The sequence below is a fragment of the Entelurus aequoreus genome, linkage group LG08, assembly GCF_033978785.1.
Source record: "Entelurus aequoreus isolate RoL-2023_Sb linkage group LG08, RoL_Eaeq_v1.1, whole genome shotgun sequence".
NCBI classification, from domain to species: domain Eukaryota; kingdom Metazoa; phylum Chordata; class Actinopteri; order Syngnathiformes; family Syngnathidae; genus Entelurus; species Entelurus aequoreus.
This window is the reverse complement of record NC_084738.1, coordinates 1,137,304-1,155,750: the sequence shown is the minus strand read 5'-3', so window position 1 is coordinate 1,155,750 and position 18,447 is coordinate 1,137,304. Positions and strand designations below refer to the sequence as shown.

The following is an 18,447-nucleotide window of genomic DNA, read 5'->3' as shown; positions in this document are numbered from 1 at the left end:
CGGAAGTATTCGGAGCCCATTGAATCCAATACAAAAAGCTCTGTTTTCATTTCAAAATTCCACAGTATTCTGGACATCTGTGTTGGTGAATCTTTTGCAATTTGTTTAATGAACAATGGAGACTGCAAAGAAGAAAGTTGCAGGTGCGATCGGTGTATTAGCGGCGGACTACAGCAACACAACCAGGAGCACTTTGAGGATAGCAGACGCGCTAGCCGAACGACCTCACCTTGACTTCCTCCGTCTCCGGGCCGCCAACTGCATCAGTGATCGGGTGAAGTCCTTTGTCGTACCGTTGATTGCTAGAACGCAGGTGAGCACGGGTCGTGATGAGCAGAGGAGAGCTGGCGTAGGTGCAGAGCTAATGTTTTTAGCATAGCTCTGTCGAGGTTCCGGAGCTAAGTTAGCTTCAATGGCGTCGTTAACAACAGCATTATTAAGCTTCGCCAAGCTGGAAAGCATTAACCGTTTATTTACATGTCCAGAGTTTAGTAGTATTGTTGATCTTCTGTCTATCCTTCCAGTCAGGGACTTATTTGTTTTGTTTCTATATGCAGTAAAGCTCGATGCTATCACGTTAGCTCAGTAGCTAAAGAGCTTCATCGATGTATTGTCGTGGAGATAAAAGTCACTGTGAATGTCCATTTCGCGTTCTCGACTCTCATTTTCAAGAGGATATAGTATCCGAGGTGGTTTAAAATACAAATCCGTGATCCACAATAGAAAAAGGAGAGAGTGTGGAATCCAATGAACCCTTGTACCTAAGTTACGGTCAGAGCGGAAAAAGATACGTTCTGCACTGCACGCTAGTCCTTCACTTTCACGTTCCTCATCCACAAATCTTTCATCCTCGCTCAAATTAATGGGGTAATCGTCGCTTTCTCGGTCCGAATCTCTCTCGCTGCTGGTGTAAACAATAGGAAAATATGAGCAGTCCTTCCCCCGGTGTCGTCACGCTACTTCCGGTAGGGGCAAGGCTTTTTTTTATCAGAGACCAAAAGTTGCGAACTTTATCGTCGTTGTTCTATACTAAATCCTTTCAGCAAAAATATGGCAATATCGCGAAATGATCAAGTATGACACATAGAATGGATCTGCTATCCCCGTTTAAATAAAAAAAAATCATTTCAGTAGGCCTTTAAATGCTTCTACTGAGGTAGCATCTCTAACTGTTACCAGGAGGGCATTCCAGAGTACTGGAGCCCGAATAGAAAACGCTCTATAGCCTGCAGACTTTTTTTGGGCTCTGGGAATCACTAATAATCCGGGGTTCTTTGAACGCAGATTTCTTGCCGGGACATATGGTACAATACAATCAGCAAGATAGGATGGATTCACACACAGTTTTATTGTTCAAACTGTGTGTAATGTTACAGTGGCCAAATATGATAAATACACTTTTTAAATACAACCTATGCTTTGTTTTTAATGAATATTTAGGCCTAGTAAGCTACTGTATTTTAATGTTGGCCGTTATGGTGGTACTTGGAGAGACAAGTGTTTTCTGAGGTGGTACTTGGTGGAAATAGTTTGAGAACCACTGGTCTCCAAGCATTTTTCTAGCTTTGGACACACACACACACACAGACGCACACACACGTAGAGCATCACATTACTTAGTGGTGGTGGTGTTGCTTAGCTGCTTCGAGCGTCTCGTTGGCCTTCCAACGAGGGTGCTTGTTTGTCGCGATGTCCTCCTTCAGAGTTTACTTGCGGAAACCTTCTGGAAAGTTCTCCAAGGCGCCGCTGTCCTTCCTGCTGAGGACTCACGGTGAGGAGCCGTCTCTCGTCCCCTCTCTCTGACTTGACAAACACATACCGCAGTTGTAAGCGTGCACTGTGTTGTGTTAATATTGTACTGTCATATAATAGTGTACACATGCTATGTTATTGAAGGCGCGTGTCTAGTAGAGCAACGTGATGTAGCAAGCAGGCTTTTAGTGTGCTAATGAGGCTGCCCTTCCTTATGTGGTGACACTTTGAATCATTTATGGAGGGTATTATCCACACCGGAGGAGGATGCACCCAAAGCCTCATCCATTATCCAGTGTTGGCACGGATTAATATGCATAGGTTTTTACAGGGGTGCGGCTGTATTTGGTGTTTTTGTCCCCACCGATGACAGCTTGGGTAGGAAGTTCTGACTGCGGCTGACTTTAAATGACTTTGTGCACAGCTAAGAAGAAACGCTTGGATCAAGAAAACTTTACATATTTATGTGAGCGTGGGATTATGTGGCACACCAAATAACATACTGCTACTACTAAACAAATATGCCGTATTAAAGGCCCTATTTCTACAGTTTGATTATATAAGTCACTAATAAAATAGAACCCTCCAAATGCAGCGTGTTATTCAAAATATAATTAGTGCGCATCTCAATTGACTTCAATGTGTTCAGCTTTCTGATCATGTGCCCCCCCTAGTGGTTGTGTTTATACGCCTACTGTACATACCCTCTAGAACAAGGGTGTCCAAACTTTTTACCACTGAAAAATTAAAGCATGCACTGAAAAATACCATCCATTTTCTACCGCTTATTCCCTTTGGGGCCGGGAGGGGTGCTGGAGCCTATCTCAGCTACAATCGGAAAAAACTAAGCATTTATATATATATGTGTGTGTGTGTGTATATACATATATGTACATACAGTATATATATATATATATATATATATATATATATATATATATATATATATATATATATATATATATATATATATATGTATGTATGTATGTATGTGTATATATACTGTATATATACAGTATATATATATATATATATATATATATATATATATATATATATATGTATGTATGTATGTATGTATGTGTATATATACTGTATATATACAGTATATATATATATATATATATATATACATATATATATATATATATATATATATATATATATATATATATATATACACATATATACATATATATACATATACATAAATACAGTATATAAATATACATATTTATATATGTATGTTTGTGTATATATATGTATGTGTATATATATATATATATATACATATGTATATATATATATATATATATATATATATATATATATATATATATATATATATACATATATACAGTACATATATTTATATTTATATATGTATGTATGTATGTGTATATATACAGTATGTATGTATATGTATGTATGTATGTATGTATGTATGTCTATATATGTGTACATGTAAACAGTACATATATACATATTTATATATGTATGTATGTATATGTATGTATGTATGTATGTATGTATGTACAGTATGTATGTATGTATGTATGTATATATGTATGTGTATGTTAATGTATGTGTATATGTGTATATGTATGTATGTACCGTATATGTGTGTGTGTGTATATATATATATATATATATATATATATATATATATATATATATATATATATATATATATATATATATATATATATATATATATATATATATATATATATATATATATATATATATATATATATATAGTATGTGTGTATGTATGTGTACATATGAACATATAAACGCAATACTTTTGATTTTCCCCTCCATTTTTCATGAGTTAAACTCAAAGATCTAAAACTTTTACTATACATACAAAAGACCAATCCCTCTCGAATACTGTTCACAAATCTGTCTAAACCTGTTAGTGAGCATTTCTTCTTTGCCAAGATAATCCATCTCACCTCTCAGGTGTGGCAAATGAAGATGCTGATTAAACAGCATGATTATTGCACAGGTGTGCCTTAGGCTGCCCACAATAAAAGGCCACTCTGAAATGTGCGGTTTTATCACACAGCACAATGCCACAGATGTCGCAATTTTTGAGGGAGCGTGCAGTCGGCATGCTGACTGCAGGAATGTCCACCAGGGCTGCTGCCCGTGAATTGAATGTTAATTTCTCTACCATAAGCCGTCTCCAAAGGCGTTTCCGAGAATTTGGCAGTACATCCAACCGGCCTCACAACTGCAGAGCATGTGCAACTACACAAGCCCATGAACGAATTGAGTGGCCCATGGTGGGTGTGGGGTTATGGTGTGGACAGGCGTATGTTATGGACAACGGATGCAAGTGCATTTTAATGATGGCATTTTGAATGCACATAGATACTGTGATGAGATCCTGAGGCCCATTTAGTGCCATTCACTCAAAACCCTCACCTCATGTTGCAGCCTGACAATGCACAGCCCCATGTTGCAACATCTGTTTACAATTCCTGGAAGCTGAAAACATCACAGTTCTTGCATGGCAAGCATACTCATCGGACATGTCACCCATTTAGCATGTTTAGGATGCTGCGGATCGGCGTATACGACAACGTGTTCCACTTCTTGCCAATATCCAGCAACTTGGCACAGCCATTGAAGAGGACTGGACACACATTCCACAGGCCACAATCAACAACTTGATCAACTTTATGTGAAGGAGATGTGTTGCACTGCGTGAGGCAGATGGTGGTCACACCAGGTACTGACTGCTTTTCTGCTTCCCCCTGTCCCCAATAAAGCAAAACTGCTCATTTCAGAGTGGCCTTTTATTGTGGGCAGCCTAAGGCACAGCTGTGCAGTAATCATGCTGTTTAATCAGCATCTTGATATGCCACACGTGTGAGGTGGGACGGATCATCTTGGCAAAGAAGAAATGCTCACTAACACAGATTTAGACAGATTTGTGAACAATATTTGAGAGGAATAGGTCTTTTGTGTATATAGCAAAGGTTTTAGATCTTTGAACAATGGAAGCAAAAACAAAAGTGTTGCGTTTATATTTTTGGTCAGTATATATATATATATATATATACAGTGTATATATATATATATATATATATATATATATATATATATATATATATATATATATATATATATATATATATATATATATGTGTATATGTATATATATATATGTGTATATGCATATATGTATATATGTATATGCATATATGTATATATGTATATGCATTTATGTATATATGTATATGTATATATATGTATATATGTGTATATGTATACAAACATATTTATATATATGTGTGTATATATATATATATATATATATATATATATATATATATATATATATATATATATATATATATATATATATATATATATATATATATATATATATATATATATATATGTGTATATGTATATATGTATATGTATATATATGTGTATATGTATACAAACACTGCGATGAGGTGGCGACTTGTCCAGGGTGTACCCCGCCTTTCCTCCCGATTGTAGCTGAGATAGGCTCCAGCGCCCCCCGCGACCCTGAAGGGAATAAGTGGTAGAAAATGGACGGATGGATGGATGTATACAAACATATTTATATATATGTGTATATATATATAAGTATATATTTTCATATATAATTGTATATATATATTTATATGTTTAAAGTTAAAAATTTTTTTTTATTTTTTTGGCTATTTTGTTAAAGAAAACCTTGTTTTTTTTATGGCAAAAACACAAAATATGCAACATTTTCAAAGTGGAATATTTCATGTGAAGTGAATAAAAGTGGACCCCGCGGGCCAAATGTGGCCCCCTGAGTTGTTGTGTTTGGCCCGATAAAGGGTGGCTTCAATATTTAGATGTTTATGTTTAGATCGATATTTAATTCACCCCCCCCCCCAAAAAAAAAATCATTTTTTTTGTCATTCTTTACAAATTCAGGGACTTTGAGGGCAAAAACCAAATGATTTAAATAGTAGTAGTTATTAGTTTTTGCTTTTGTTTAGTGCGTAGTATTACTATTGTTTTTCTCAAACAATTGTATCTAAAAGGAGAGAATAAGGAACTATTTTAAATATTGTGTTGATATTGTTAAACTGTCACCATACACACAAAATGTACAGTTAATACATATGATGGGTATCGGATGATCTCACTCATGGATTATCGTGTCGGAACCGATATCCCAAGTGTGTCCTGCAAGCCTGGTATTACTGAGTTGACTCAAAGACTACTTTTTTCACGCAACTGTTTCATTGTTTTATTTTTTGCGTGTCCCTAACCATCCATGATAATGTTTTTGAAAGCATGTCGCAGGCCAACAAAAAAACAAGCCTTAGGGCGCAAAAGACCCCCAAGCCATACTTTGGACACCGCTGCCTTTGTCCTCTTGTGAAGAATGACATCCTTCACATAGCACTTCCCCAAATGACTTTAGTTCACACACAACCTGGATGGAGTCGGCGCCTCCCTCCTGGCTCCTTTTCTGCTGAAGAAGTATTTTTTTTCAGCTGTCACATGAAAACCATCAGTGTCTCCTGGCCTGGCCTTATTAGGTGCTGGCGGGGCGCCTCTCTTTTCATATGCAAATGTGACAAATAAGCAACAAAGCCAAATTAAAAGCTAAGACGGATAAAGAGGAAGGCGGAAGCCAGCGAAGGAGCTCCTCTTCCCACTTTTTTTTTTCATGTAAATCATTCATCCTGTTTCCAATGATGTCTTTATTTTGGAACGCGCGGGGGGTCGGGGTGGGGTTACATGCACAAAGACGTCAACATGACTTGTTGTCCTTTCAGGTAGAAAGAACTGCGGGTTACTGGGACCTTCTCAAAGCCTTTCATTAGCGGTTTTATATTGAAAATCCTCCATGTAAATTTATTTTCTAGTCCAGACGTTTTCAATGTTTTCCAGGCCAAGGACCCAAACTTTATTTGTATAACACTTTTCTTCATACATATAAAATGTGGCACAAAAGGCTTCACATTTAAAAAACAACAACAAAAAACCCAGTATTGTACCTCCCGTTTACATTGCATAATCGCAAGTTGAAACGTCAAACTCCCCTGACCCCCAACCCCCCCCCCCTTTTTTTTAAATTTTATTTCTTTCCATCTCTGTGTACCACACACATGCACACATAATGAAAGTCATGTAAAAAATAAGATGAAAAACTTTTTTTTTAAAAAGAAAGAAAAAAAAAGTAACAAAGAAAATTAAATAAATAAATAATTAAAAAAATATATATCAGTGTTTCCTACACATTCATTTATTTGTGGCGGCCCGCTACGAAAAAATTACGTCCGCCACAAATAAAAAAATAATAATAAAAATTTAAAAAAATTAAAAAATGTGTCCTGTCCAGCTTCTCAGGCAAATCATATAGTTGATGTAGATGCCCATATAGGCTGTTCAGGTTTACTTTTCAAAAGAGAAGTGTAGGATACTTCTCTTGTTGCCTTATTTGTATTTGACCACTACTGTTTTCTGTTTATTTGTTACTGACTGTGGCAGGACACCTGTGCCTCTGTTTCACTTTATGTTGCTGGTAAATAATATGGTTGTAGTAGTAGGCTAAAGTTAAATTATTTAGTATGCACTAATTAAAGGGGCAGAGCTTTAAGAGACATTTTAGCTTTTATATTTTATAACATATATTTTTTGCAAGAACCACAATTAATAAATATATTTCAGTGAATAACTTATTGTTCAAATCTGTATATAACAGGGGTGGGCAATTAATTTTTACCGGGGGCCGCATGAGCAACCCGAGCACTGCTGGAGGGCCACATCGACAATATTTCAATTAAATTTTGCTGAATATTATTTTTCATATATACCGTAAGATAAATAATAATAATAATAATAATAATAATAGTAATACTTCAACATAGTGTGTGTAACAGCATTCCATGACTAATATAAATAAATTAACATTAATAATAAATGACAGTAAAATAAGCACACGTATGACTGAGGAGTCATAGTGTAACTTTGTGTGGTGTTTGAGTTGTCCGACTTTTTGTGTGGCCAGAAACGCACCAGTGGTTTAGTGCTATGCGTGTTGGTGACAGATGACAAGTTGGTTTTGGCCTGGTTTGTACGGCAGAAAATGACTAGTTTTTCGAGATAGAATTGTTTTACTCATGTTTTTGGTGTGGTTATGTCCGAATATAAACAGTTTTGCTCAATAAAGTGATCGATATAATTCCTGTCCTCGAAGCATCTCGATAGACGTTACAATAATTGAACGGTGTTCAATTGAACGGTGTTGACGAACACCGTTAGGGCCGCTTGTTGTCACTGTCACTCAGAGTTGCATTGCAAAATTACATAGAATAAATATGTTTATTTTGTTTAGAATTCAGATGGGATTTGATTTGGTGCGCGGCATATATTTGCTGCGCGCAGCGGACGTTTGAGCAGTGCGCAATTGCGCAGGCACGTACCTTAGAGGGAACATTGGTTTGCAGTCCATGTCTTGTTGGAAACACGCCATTCTTCATCAACTTTTCTCTTTTTAGCGTCTCGGGTGTAAACCGTGCATCACTTGTCGCTGCATGTGCACCTTCACTCGCAGGTTACACACGGACACACGCCCATAAATAATACTTTTCAAAATAAAAGCAGCACAGTTGTATTGCGCGCACGACATAGATGTTTTTTCAACTTTATTTTGTGATTGCAGCTGTTCACATTCACTCACAATCACGCACACGCATATGTCCACACGGAAGTAATACAAATAACGATTTTCAAAACAAAAGCAGCACCGTTGTATTGCACACTCGACATAGATATTTTTTAAAATTTATTTTGTAATTTATAATTGGCCTCACGCGGGCCGGACAGGGACGCACAAAGGGCCGGATGCGGCCCGCGGGCCGCAGAATGCCCAGGTTTGGTATATAAATATGTACATAAAGTGTTGTAATTATATTGTAAAATGGATGGATGGATGGATGGATGGACGTTTAAAACAAAACTGTTATTATTAATTAGTAAGTATACATTTTTTGAGCCTTTTTAGAGAAAATCATATCATTGTAGTAAATTATGCAAATTACTCGATGGTGTCATGGTGACCACGCCCATAGACACGCCCATAGTCACGCCCCCACCGCCACAGGTATCTCGGCAGTTTATGGGAAACACTGTATATATATATATATATATATATATATATATATATATATATATATATATATATATATATATATATATATATATATATATATATATATATATATATATATATATATATCAATCAATGTTTATTTATATAGCCCTAAATCACAAGTGTCTCAAAGGGCTGCACAAGCCACAACGACATCCTCGGTACAGAGCCCACATATATATATATATATTTATATATATATATATATATATATATATATATATATATATATATATATATATATATATATATATATATATATATATATATACAGGTATATATATCAGTGGCGTGCGGTGAGGTTAATGTCGGGTGAGGCACTGCATCATCACAGTCAGATTTACAAACATATGAACCCTAAATAGTATCTTATTCACCATGTGATTGGCAGCAGTTAACGGGTTATGTTTAAAAGCTCATACCAGCATTCTTTACACATACAAACTAGCACACAAAAAGCACATTTAATAAAAAAACATTATTATGGTCTTACCTTTCTTGCTGGACATCCAGCCTTTGCGTGTGTACTACACCGTTTGAAAAGAACGGGTCTTCTGTCCCAAAGTCAAAAGCAAACCTTTTAGCTCCGGCGTTGGTCTACCTCTAATTATTACCTCCTGCTTCGATTGAAAGTCCAGTTTAGAAAACCGTTTTATTTTACATATGTAATCCTCCATGTTTTTAATAAAAGTTCAGGCGAGAGGAAATAAAAAAACGCTGCACTTATTATTGCTAACATTTTTATTTTATTTTTTTTTCTTCTGCGGTGAGGAATGATCTCTGGGATCACTACCGCCCTCTACCACCAGGAGGCCGGATTACTGCGAGCCTCAGACAGTACGTCTTTGGCAGCAGTTTTATGAATGCTCAGCTGAAGAAATACGTTACACACATACAGTTGTTGACAAAATACACTGTACATTATATACCTCAGCTAACTAAACTATGGTTTAGTTAGCTGATATAGTTCATATAGCAATACAGTCTCACTGCACAGCAGCTCAGCAGTTAGCCAAGTCATTGTGCACATTCCATGTTGAGGCACAAATCAGTGACGTGCCTCAACTGGCTGCTGATCACCGCACCGTCTCTTCTCAGTATTTGAACGGCAAATGTGAAAATAAAAATAAAAATAATCTAAAACTGGTGAAGTTAAATGGAAAATAACTTTAGTATAATCACTGGATACATATAACAATTTACTTTTTTTTTTTTCTTTTTACATTTTTTTTCTTTCCATGATGGCAGGTGAGGCCCCGCCTCCCCTGCCTCTAGTGACTGCACGCCACTGATATATAGATATATATATATATATATATATATATATATATATATATATATATATATATATATATATATATATATATATATATATATATATATATATATATATATATATATATATATATATATTGATTCAGCGATTGTTGATGTACTGGGAATGATGCTATGGTGCAGTTACATACATTGCAATATATATATGTATGTATGTATGTGTATATATATATATATATATATATATATATATATATATATATATATATATATATATATATATATATATATATATATATATATATATATATATACACACATGTATATATATATATATGTGTGTGTTTAAATGTATACATAGAAATTTAACATAATTAAACGTTGCAAACATTCCTGACACAGCTGCAACTAGGGAACTACCGCTTTACTCGAGCTGCACTAAAGCTGCCTGCCACTGGTACAGGGACAATGTTGAGGGGAATTTGCCATATGATTCTTATCAGTGACGCAGCAGGAAGCGGCTAGGAATATGTTTTCCGTAAAAATGTCATATAAAGCGACCTGTCAGTCATTAATTAACATTTCACAGGCGCTCCTTTGCACAAAAACGAGGCCCCCCTACGTATCCTGGGGCCTTACCTACAGTACAGCGCGTGGTATGCGTATAATGACTTTGGCACACTAAATTGGCCCTAGTGGGTGAATGTTGTCTGTCTATCTGTGTTGGCCCTGCGATGAGGTGGCGACTTGTCCGGGGTGTACCCCGCCTACCGCCCGTGTGCAGCTGGGATAGGCTCCAGCACCCCCGCGACCCCGAAAAGGACAAGCGGTAGAAAATGGATGGATGGATGGACTTTGCTGCTACTCACATTTGCAGGTGGCTGAATCTGCATTCATTTAGCACCCAGATGAGACATTGATAGCTACATTTTCCCCCTCATTTGGTACCAATCCCTACACAGGACTCAAGAGTTTGTGAGTCAAATGGGTAAAAGAAAATTGATTTTTTTCCAACCTACATTTTTATCTGGGTTTGCACCACATGTGCCACGACTCCACACAGTTTTAGGAAGCTAAAATAGTTACCAGAGATGTCCGATAATGGATTTTTTGCCGATATCCGATATTGTCCAACTCTTAATTACCGATTCCGATATCAACCGATACCGATATATACAGTCGTGGAATTAACACATTATTGTGCCTAATTTTGTTGTGATGCCCCGCTGGATGCATTAAACAATGTAACAAGGTTTTCCAAAATAAATCAACTCAAGTTATGGAAAAAAGTGCCAACATGGCACTGCCATATTTATTATTGAAGTCACAAAGTGCATCATTTTTTTTTAACATGCCTCAAAACAGCAGCTTGGAATTTGGGACATGCTCTCCCTGAGAGAGCATTAGAAGGTTGAGGTGAGCGGGGTTGAGGTGGGGGGTGGGGGGGGGGTTAGCAGGGGGTGTATATTGTAGTGTCCCGGAAGAGTTAGTGCTGCAAGGGGTTCTGGGTATTTGTTTTGTTGTGTTTATGTTGTGTTACGGTGCGGAAATGTGTTTGTCATTCTTGTTTGGTGTGGGTTCACAGTGTGGCGCATATTTGGAACAGTGTTAAAGTTGTTTATACGGCCACCCTCAGTGTGACCTGTATGGCTGTTGACCAAATATGCCTTGCATTCACTTGTGTGTGTGAAAAGCCGTGGATATTATGTGATTGGACCGGCACGCAAAGGCAGTGCCTTTAAGGTTTATTGGCGCTCTGTACTTCTCCCTACGTCCGTGTACACAGCGGCGTTTTAAAAAGTCATACATTTTACTTTTTGAAACTGATACCGATAATTTCCGATATTACATTTTAAAGCATTTATCGCCCGATAATATCGGCAGTCCGATATTATCGGACATCTCTAATAGTTACCTACTGTATCTTTAAATGTGTCCTCAAAGGTAAGAATAATTAGTCTTCTTTCCCGCTCCCCATTAAGTTTGGCTGTTTGCTACACTTTGAGCCCAGTCTCTTTGAGGCGCCTTCATAGCATCGCCTTTTTTTTGTGTGGAGGACGCTCAGATGAACCACCAGGACGACATTAAAAGCAGCGTTCCTGCTTTGTTCTTCTACGTCGGCCTGAGCCAGTCCGGCCAGCAGGCGAGCACACAAGCAATGCCAAGCTCAGTGTGGGAACGACAAACATCCCCCGTACCCATGCAGGCATGCATGCGAGCGGGGCCAAGGTGCCCGAGACGTTATCAGTGCTAACTGGAGCGCTCCTCATGAGCGGGATAAATTTAGACGAGCACAAAGCCAATGTTAGACCAGTGGCCGTGTCAACATGGTCTCGACACAAGGCTCCGGGGTGGTGTTAACAGCGCCTGATGGCAAGTGTGACTAAGTGGGAGGGCATAAGACAACGTGATTGACACATTCACACACACACACAGTGTTTCATTACTCTGTAGCTGCAAGTCTTCACTGTCTCGTCTTCTGTGCAGGTCAGCTGAAACTGTCAATCACGCAGGGACAGGAAGTGCTCGCTGTGAGCGGTGAGTACTGAGGAAAAAGGCATATGTGCGCTGGCATAACAATAAAATATTGAACAGCTTCTTAAGCTACCGTGGCACAAACCTTAGGTACTTTACTGTGTTTCATGCAAACCTGGACATATTTCCCTCATGGAATGTCTTTCTTGATGATTTATATTCATAATTAACTGCTCTCCAATGCATGCGTCTGTAATTTAATTGTTTTCTTTGTTTTTTTTAAATCAATGCACATCTCTCGACCATGACTTGCACTGCAAAAAGTCAGTGTTCAAAAACATGAAAAAAAAATACAAAAATTAACTTGAACTAAGGAAAATTATCTGCCAATTGAACAAGAAAATTTGGCTTGTCAAGACTTTCCAAAACAAGTAAAATTAGCTAACCTCAATGAACCCAAAAATACCGTAAAATAAGAATATTCTCACTAATAACAAGTGCACTTTTCTTGGTAAAAAAAACAAACATGAGACCTTTTTTTTTCAATATGTTGAAAAATATTCTTAAATTAAGTAAATGCTAGTGCCATTATCTTGACATATGATATGTTACATTTCTTGAAACCAGCAAACTTATACAAAAAAATAATTTATTGTTCTTAATGGAAAGGCAACAAGGCAACCGCTTGTTACTCTCGGGGTCTCCTAGCCGCTCAGGCAAATCATATGGTTTAAAAATGCATTTTTCCATCAACAACATGACATCATCGCACCAAGTGTGTGCTCTTTCAGTCAATTAGTGCACAAGGAATATATACATATGTATATATATATATATATATCAATCAATCAATCAGTCAATGTTTATTTATATAGATATATATTAGGGGTGTGGGAAAAAATCGATTCGAATTCGAATCGCGATTCTCACGTTGTGCGATTCAGATTCGATTCTCATTTTTTAAAAAATAGATTTTTTAATATTTATTTATTAATTTTTTTTTCATTTTTTTTTTTTTAAATTAATCAATCCAACAAAACAATACACAGCAATACCATAACAATGCAATCCAATTCCAAAACCAAACCCGACCCAGCAACACACAGATCTGCAATAAACAGAGCAATTGAGAGGAGACACAAACACGACACAGAACAAACCAAAAGTAGTGAAACAAAAATGAATATTATCAACAACAGTATCAATATTAGTTACAATTTCAACATAGCACTGATTATAATTCCCTCATTGACATTTTTATTAGACATTTATTAAAAATTTTAAAAAAGAACAATAGTGTCACAGTGGCTTACACTTGCATCGCATCTCATAAGCTTGACAACACACTGTGTCCAATATTTTCACAAAGATAAAATAAGTCATACTTTTGTTTCATTTAATAGTTAAAACAAATTTACATTATTGCAATCAGTTGATAAAACATTGTCCTTTACAATTATAAAAGCTTTTTACAAAAATCTACTACTCTGCTTGCATGTCAGCAGACTGGGGTAGATCCTGCTGAAATCCTATGTATTGAATGAATAGAGAATCCTTTTGAATCTGGAAAATATCGTTTTTGAATCGAGAATCGCGTTGAATCGAAAAAAATCGATTTTGTAACGAATCGTGACCCAAGAATCGATATTGAATTGAATCGTGGGACACCCAAAGATTCACAGCCCTAAAAAAAATAAAATAAAATATATATATATATATATATATATATATATATATATATATATATATATATATATATATATATATATATATATATATATATATATATATATATATATATATATATATATATATATATATATATATATCAATACAGCCCGGCCCCCAGCCAAATTTTTCTTTATTGTAATTTTTAAAAATTTACCTGAATGCATGAACTATTTCTGTTCAAAATAGTTAGAAATGTCACATGTGAAATGTTTAAATATTAACTGTCCGTTTACTGTACTGTGCCAACTGTACTACTATATGAGTACGTATTTTCTCTTGTTTCATTGAAAATAAAAGAGCAAAGTCCATTTGACTGTCATCTGTTTTAATTATGAGACACAATTGTGTCAAAGTCATGATTTTTTTGTTCATGCTTGAAATAAGAAATTATTACTTTGAAAAAGTAGTTTTATACTTGTGAATGTTGATGACACAGCTTTGCAACAGTTGATATTCTAGTTTCAAGCATGTTTTACTCAATATAGGTCATAAAATCTCAGCAACAAGCTGTAATATCTTACTGAGATCATTTAGGACTAAAACACTTAAAACAAGTAAAACACTCTAACATAAAATCTGCTTAGTGAGAAGAATTATCTTATCAGACAGAATATAAGCAAATATCACCCTTATTTGAGATATTTAATCTTACTTAGATTTCAGTTTTTGCAGTGTGGCTAATCATTCACTTAATCAGCTATTTTCCCTCCTTTTGACAGTTTTAGAGGCACAAGGAGTGTTGGACGCGCATCATGGGTCATGTGACTCTTATGTCAAGGTATGATTGTGTTGTTCGCTGTCATTTCCTGGCTGCTTTAATACTATACTCTATTTTATGCTGCCCTTTTTATTTTTTTTGCTGCAGCTGTTACATATACTGTAATATTGTACATAGTAATTGGGATTTGTTATATATTGTATATATTATATAAAAATTTAATATAATATAATAATATAATATATCTGTATATATTATATACTTTATATATAATATGTGAATATTACATATATGTTATATTGTATATTGTTACTATGGTACATTTTTAGTCTACTTAATACCTGCATTATCCTTTCCATCCTTACCCTTTCCATGCTTTGTAACTGAGCTACTGTGTGGAACAATTTACCTTGTGGATCAATAAAGTTTGTCTTAGTCTAAGTCTAAGTCTACATATTCTGTATCCTGTGAGTGCTTCTGTGCGTTGGCATGTTTGAAGTTGGCTGCATGAATAACATCAAATAGAATAATAAATGAATTGAAAAATACATTGAATATAAAATAATATGGATAATATATATAAAAAATGAAATATCAATAAATTTAATTTTCTTCTGGGTTGGACTCCAGCTTACCTGTGACACTAGTGAGCATACGCTGTATATAAAATGGCTGTATGGAAATTGAATACAAAATAAAATAATATGTATAATAATCAAATAAAATATAAACAAATATATATGATTTAAAACAGGTCTGGGCAATCATTTTGACTCGGGGGGCCAACTTTAGAGAAAAACATGTGTCTGGGGGCCGGGCTGGTATATCTGATTTTCAGGAACACTAATAAAAAAACTCACAATAATTGAATGCTAAAAACATTATGACAGACCGCCTTAAAAAATGGAATGGAATTATTATAATTTTTTTTACTGAATAAGACACCTAAAATGTTCATGAAAATAAAGAACGTGGGATTTACAATATTAACTATGAACGATAAAACACTGAATATTGACAACATATGAACGTCACACCCCCTTTCGATCGACATATTTTACAATCAAGCGAAACGCAACAAAAATGCAACAAACACAGCGAAATATGAACGCGAAGGGTAAAAAAAACCCCCACCTACAATCTGTTATATCTAATATATCACCAAGCTTTAGAACTTTGTTGTAAAAATCTGTCCCTGACACCCGCATTTCAGGCTGGCCGCTCTGGAAACACTTTCTGTGGAAACGCTCCCCACCCACACTGCTTGGTGCCTCGTCTGAGCTGCTGTGGCTTACATTACCGTAGTAACTAATTAAATTACCATAGTAACTAGTATATCATGCAAAAGCGCAGATTCCAACCATTGAAATGCTTTGTATAGTTCAAGACTTTCGGTCATTAGAAAACATCACTGCACATCATTATGGCAGCTACACTTTCCATCTTAAAGATCTAAAAAAAATATTTGGGAATGTCCGGCGGGCCAGATTGAAAAGCTAAGCGGTCCTTAATTTGTCCAGGTCTGATACAAAATATAAATAAATTGCATTTTATTGTCTTTTCTGCACCCTCATATCACCCAAAGTCAAGATGGGATAGACTCCAGCTCACCCATTAACCCTGAAGATGGGAAACCGTGGAAAAAAAATCATTCAATTGACTTTTTTACCTAATTATATTTAGCTCAACTCGTCAGGGGTGTTAGATAAGTTAAACAATTATCAATTAAAATAAATTAGATTAAATAAATGCAACCTTCCTCTCGCCAAAAGTCAGCTGGGATAAACTCCGGCCCTCCCATGACCCTGAAGAAGGGAAACAATAGAAAATAAAAAAATTCCTTTACTTTTTACCTAATTGTATTTCAGTCAACTAGTCAGTGGTGTTAATTAAGTTATACAATTTACAATTCAAATAAATTAGTATAGATAAATCCTCTCTGCCAAAGCCATCTTTGATAGGCTCCAGCTATCTGTGTGTATTATATTCAATTATAAAACTGTACATTTTTTGACTGTTGTACCGGGCATTACTGTGGGGATTCACATGTTTAGAGTTTATTAAATACGCATATTATTATTATTGTAACGTTAACTGGCTTGTCTTCTCAGGTGGGTATGTTTCCAGACAGTGACCCCAGTGAGCGACGGAAGACGCCGATGGTTCCTCAGTGTAGGAATCCCATCTTCCTCCATACTTTTCACTTGTAAGCAATCGCACATTCTTGTTTTTTTTTTTCCCTGCGTTCTTTTCCAATACAAGCTAAAGACTCTACTGTCCGTAAAAGGTTAAAGAACTGCTGACATGCTGGATTTCTATTATTGTAGCACAGTCTGTGACCAGGACCTTCACAAGCGACTGCTTTTCACAGTGTGGAATTCTGACTCCGCCACCAGGTATGTGCAGAAATTTAGCTTAGTGGACACTATAAAATGATTGTATTAAAATGCTGATATTTAATGTTATCACTTTCCTTTCTGCACGTTTTGCTCGGTGTGAGTGCGTTACTCTCGCCTCCCTGCCTCGGCAGAATGAAAATAAGGTCAAAGCTAGGGATGGAGAAAATATGGTGGAATAACTCACCCTTTTTTCACTATGAAGATGGGGAAAAAAGTCATATGCTTAAAAAATACCTTGCTTAATGATGTCCACGTGTGCATCTCTTTTCATGCACACAATTGCTGCTTTTGGGCCCAAACACGAATGTTAGAAAGGATTACAGTGCAGTGACAGCCTGAGTTTGGCTCAAGATAAAGACGGTTTTTTTTGGGGCCGTTTCTGGGACAGAGATTAAAGGCTCATCTTTGGTAAGCAATTAAGCTTTATTCACACCAAATGTCCGCTGCTATTTATTAAGAACGACCAGGAAACGGACCAGGACAGACGGCTTTTTGGCTATTTCGTATGTCCTCTTTATTATGAGTACAACTATTATGCAAGACTTTGCAATAAGGCTCCCATTGGTTTATTCACACTTCAAAATACATTGCCATTTTCTGCTTAGGCAGCGATTACAAACAAATCAGATATCCAAACAATCCGATATCATCCCGTGTGTTGCTAAGCCTTGGCTATTACAATCAAAATTTTTCATACGTGAAAGTGGATTTATGAAAGTGAAACCCAATCTCTTCCATTTGATTATTGATTTCAAATTATTTATAAAATCTTGTGAAATGCTTAAACATAGAAAAATCTTTAAATTATTTGAAGATTTTTTTTTTGTATTGTCTCTTACTGGACTCTCTAACACAGGAGTCCCCAAACTACGGCCCGCCAGCATCCAAAATCCAGTCCCAAGTTAAAA

The 18,447-nt window shown here is 35.9% G+C and overlaps 1 protein-coding gene across 1 annotated transcript in view; it reads left to right on the top strand.

Moving 5' to 3' along the window:
- LOC133655280 (regulator of G-protein signaling 3-like) overlaps positions 1–18,447 on the top strand; it is a 378,581-nt gene that overhangs the window by 8,145 nt on the left and 351,989 nt on the right. The window contains 3 exon segments of the mRNA XM_062055278.1: positions 12,704–12,754; positions 17,252–17,346; positions 17,468–17,536. Of these exon segments, the coding sequence (XP_061911262.1) occupies positions 17,258–17,346; positions 17,468–17,536 (158 nt within the window). The 5' untranslated portion in view covers positions 12,704–12,754; positions 17,252–17,257.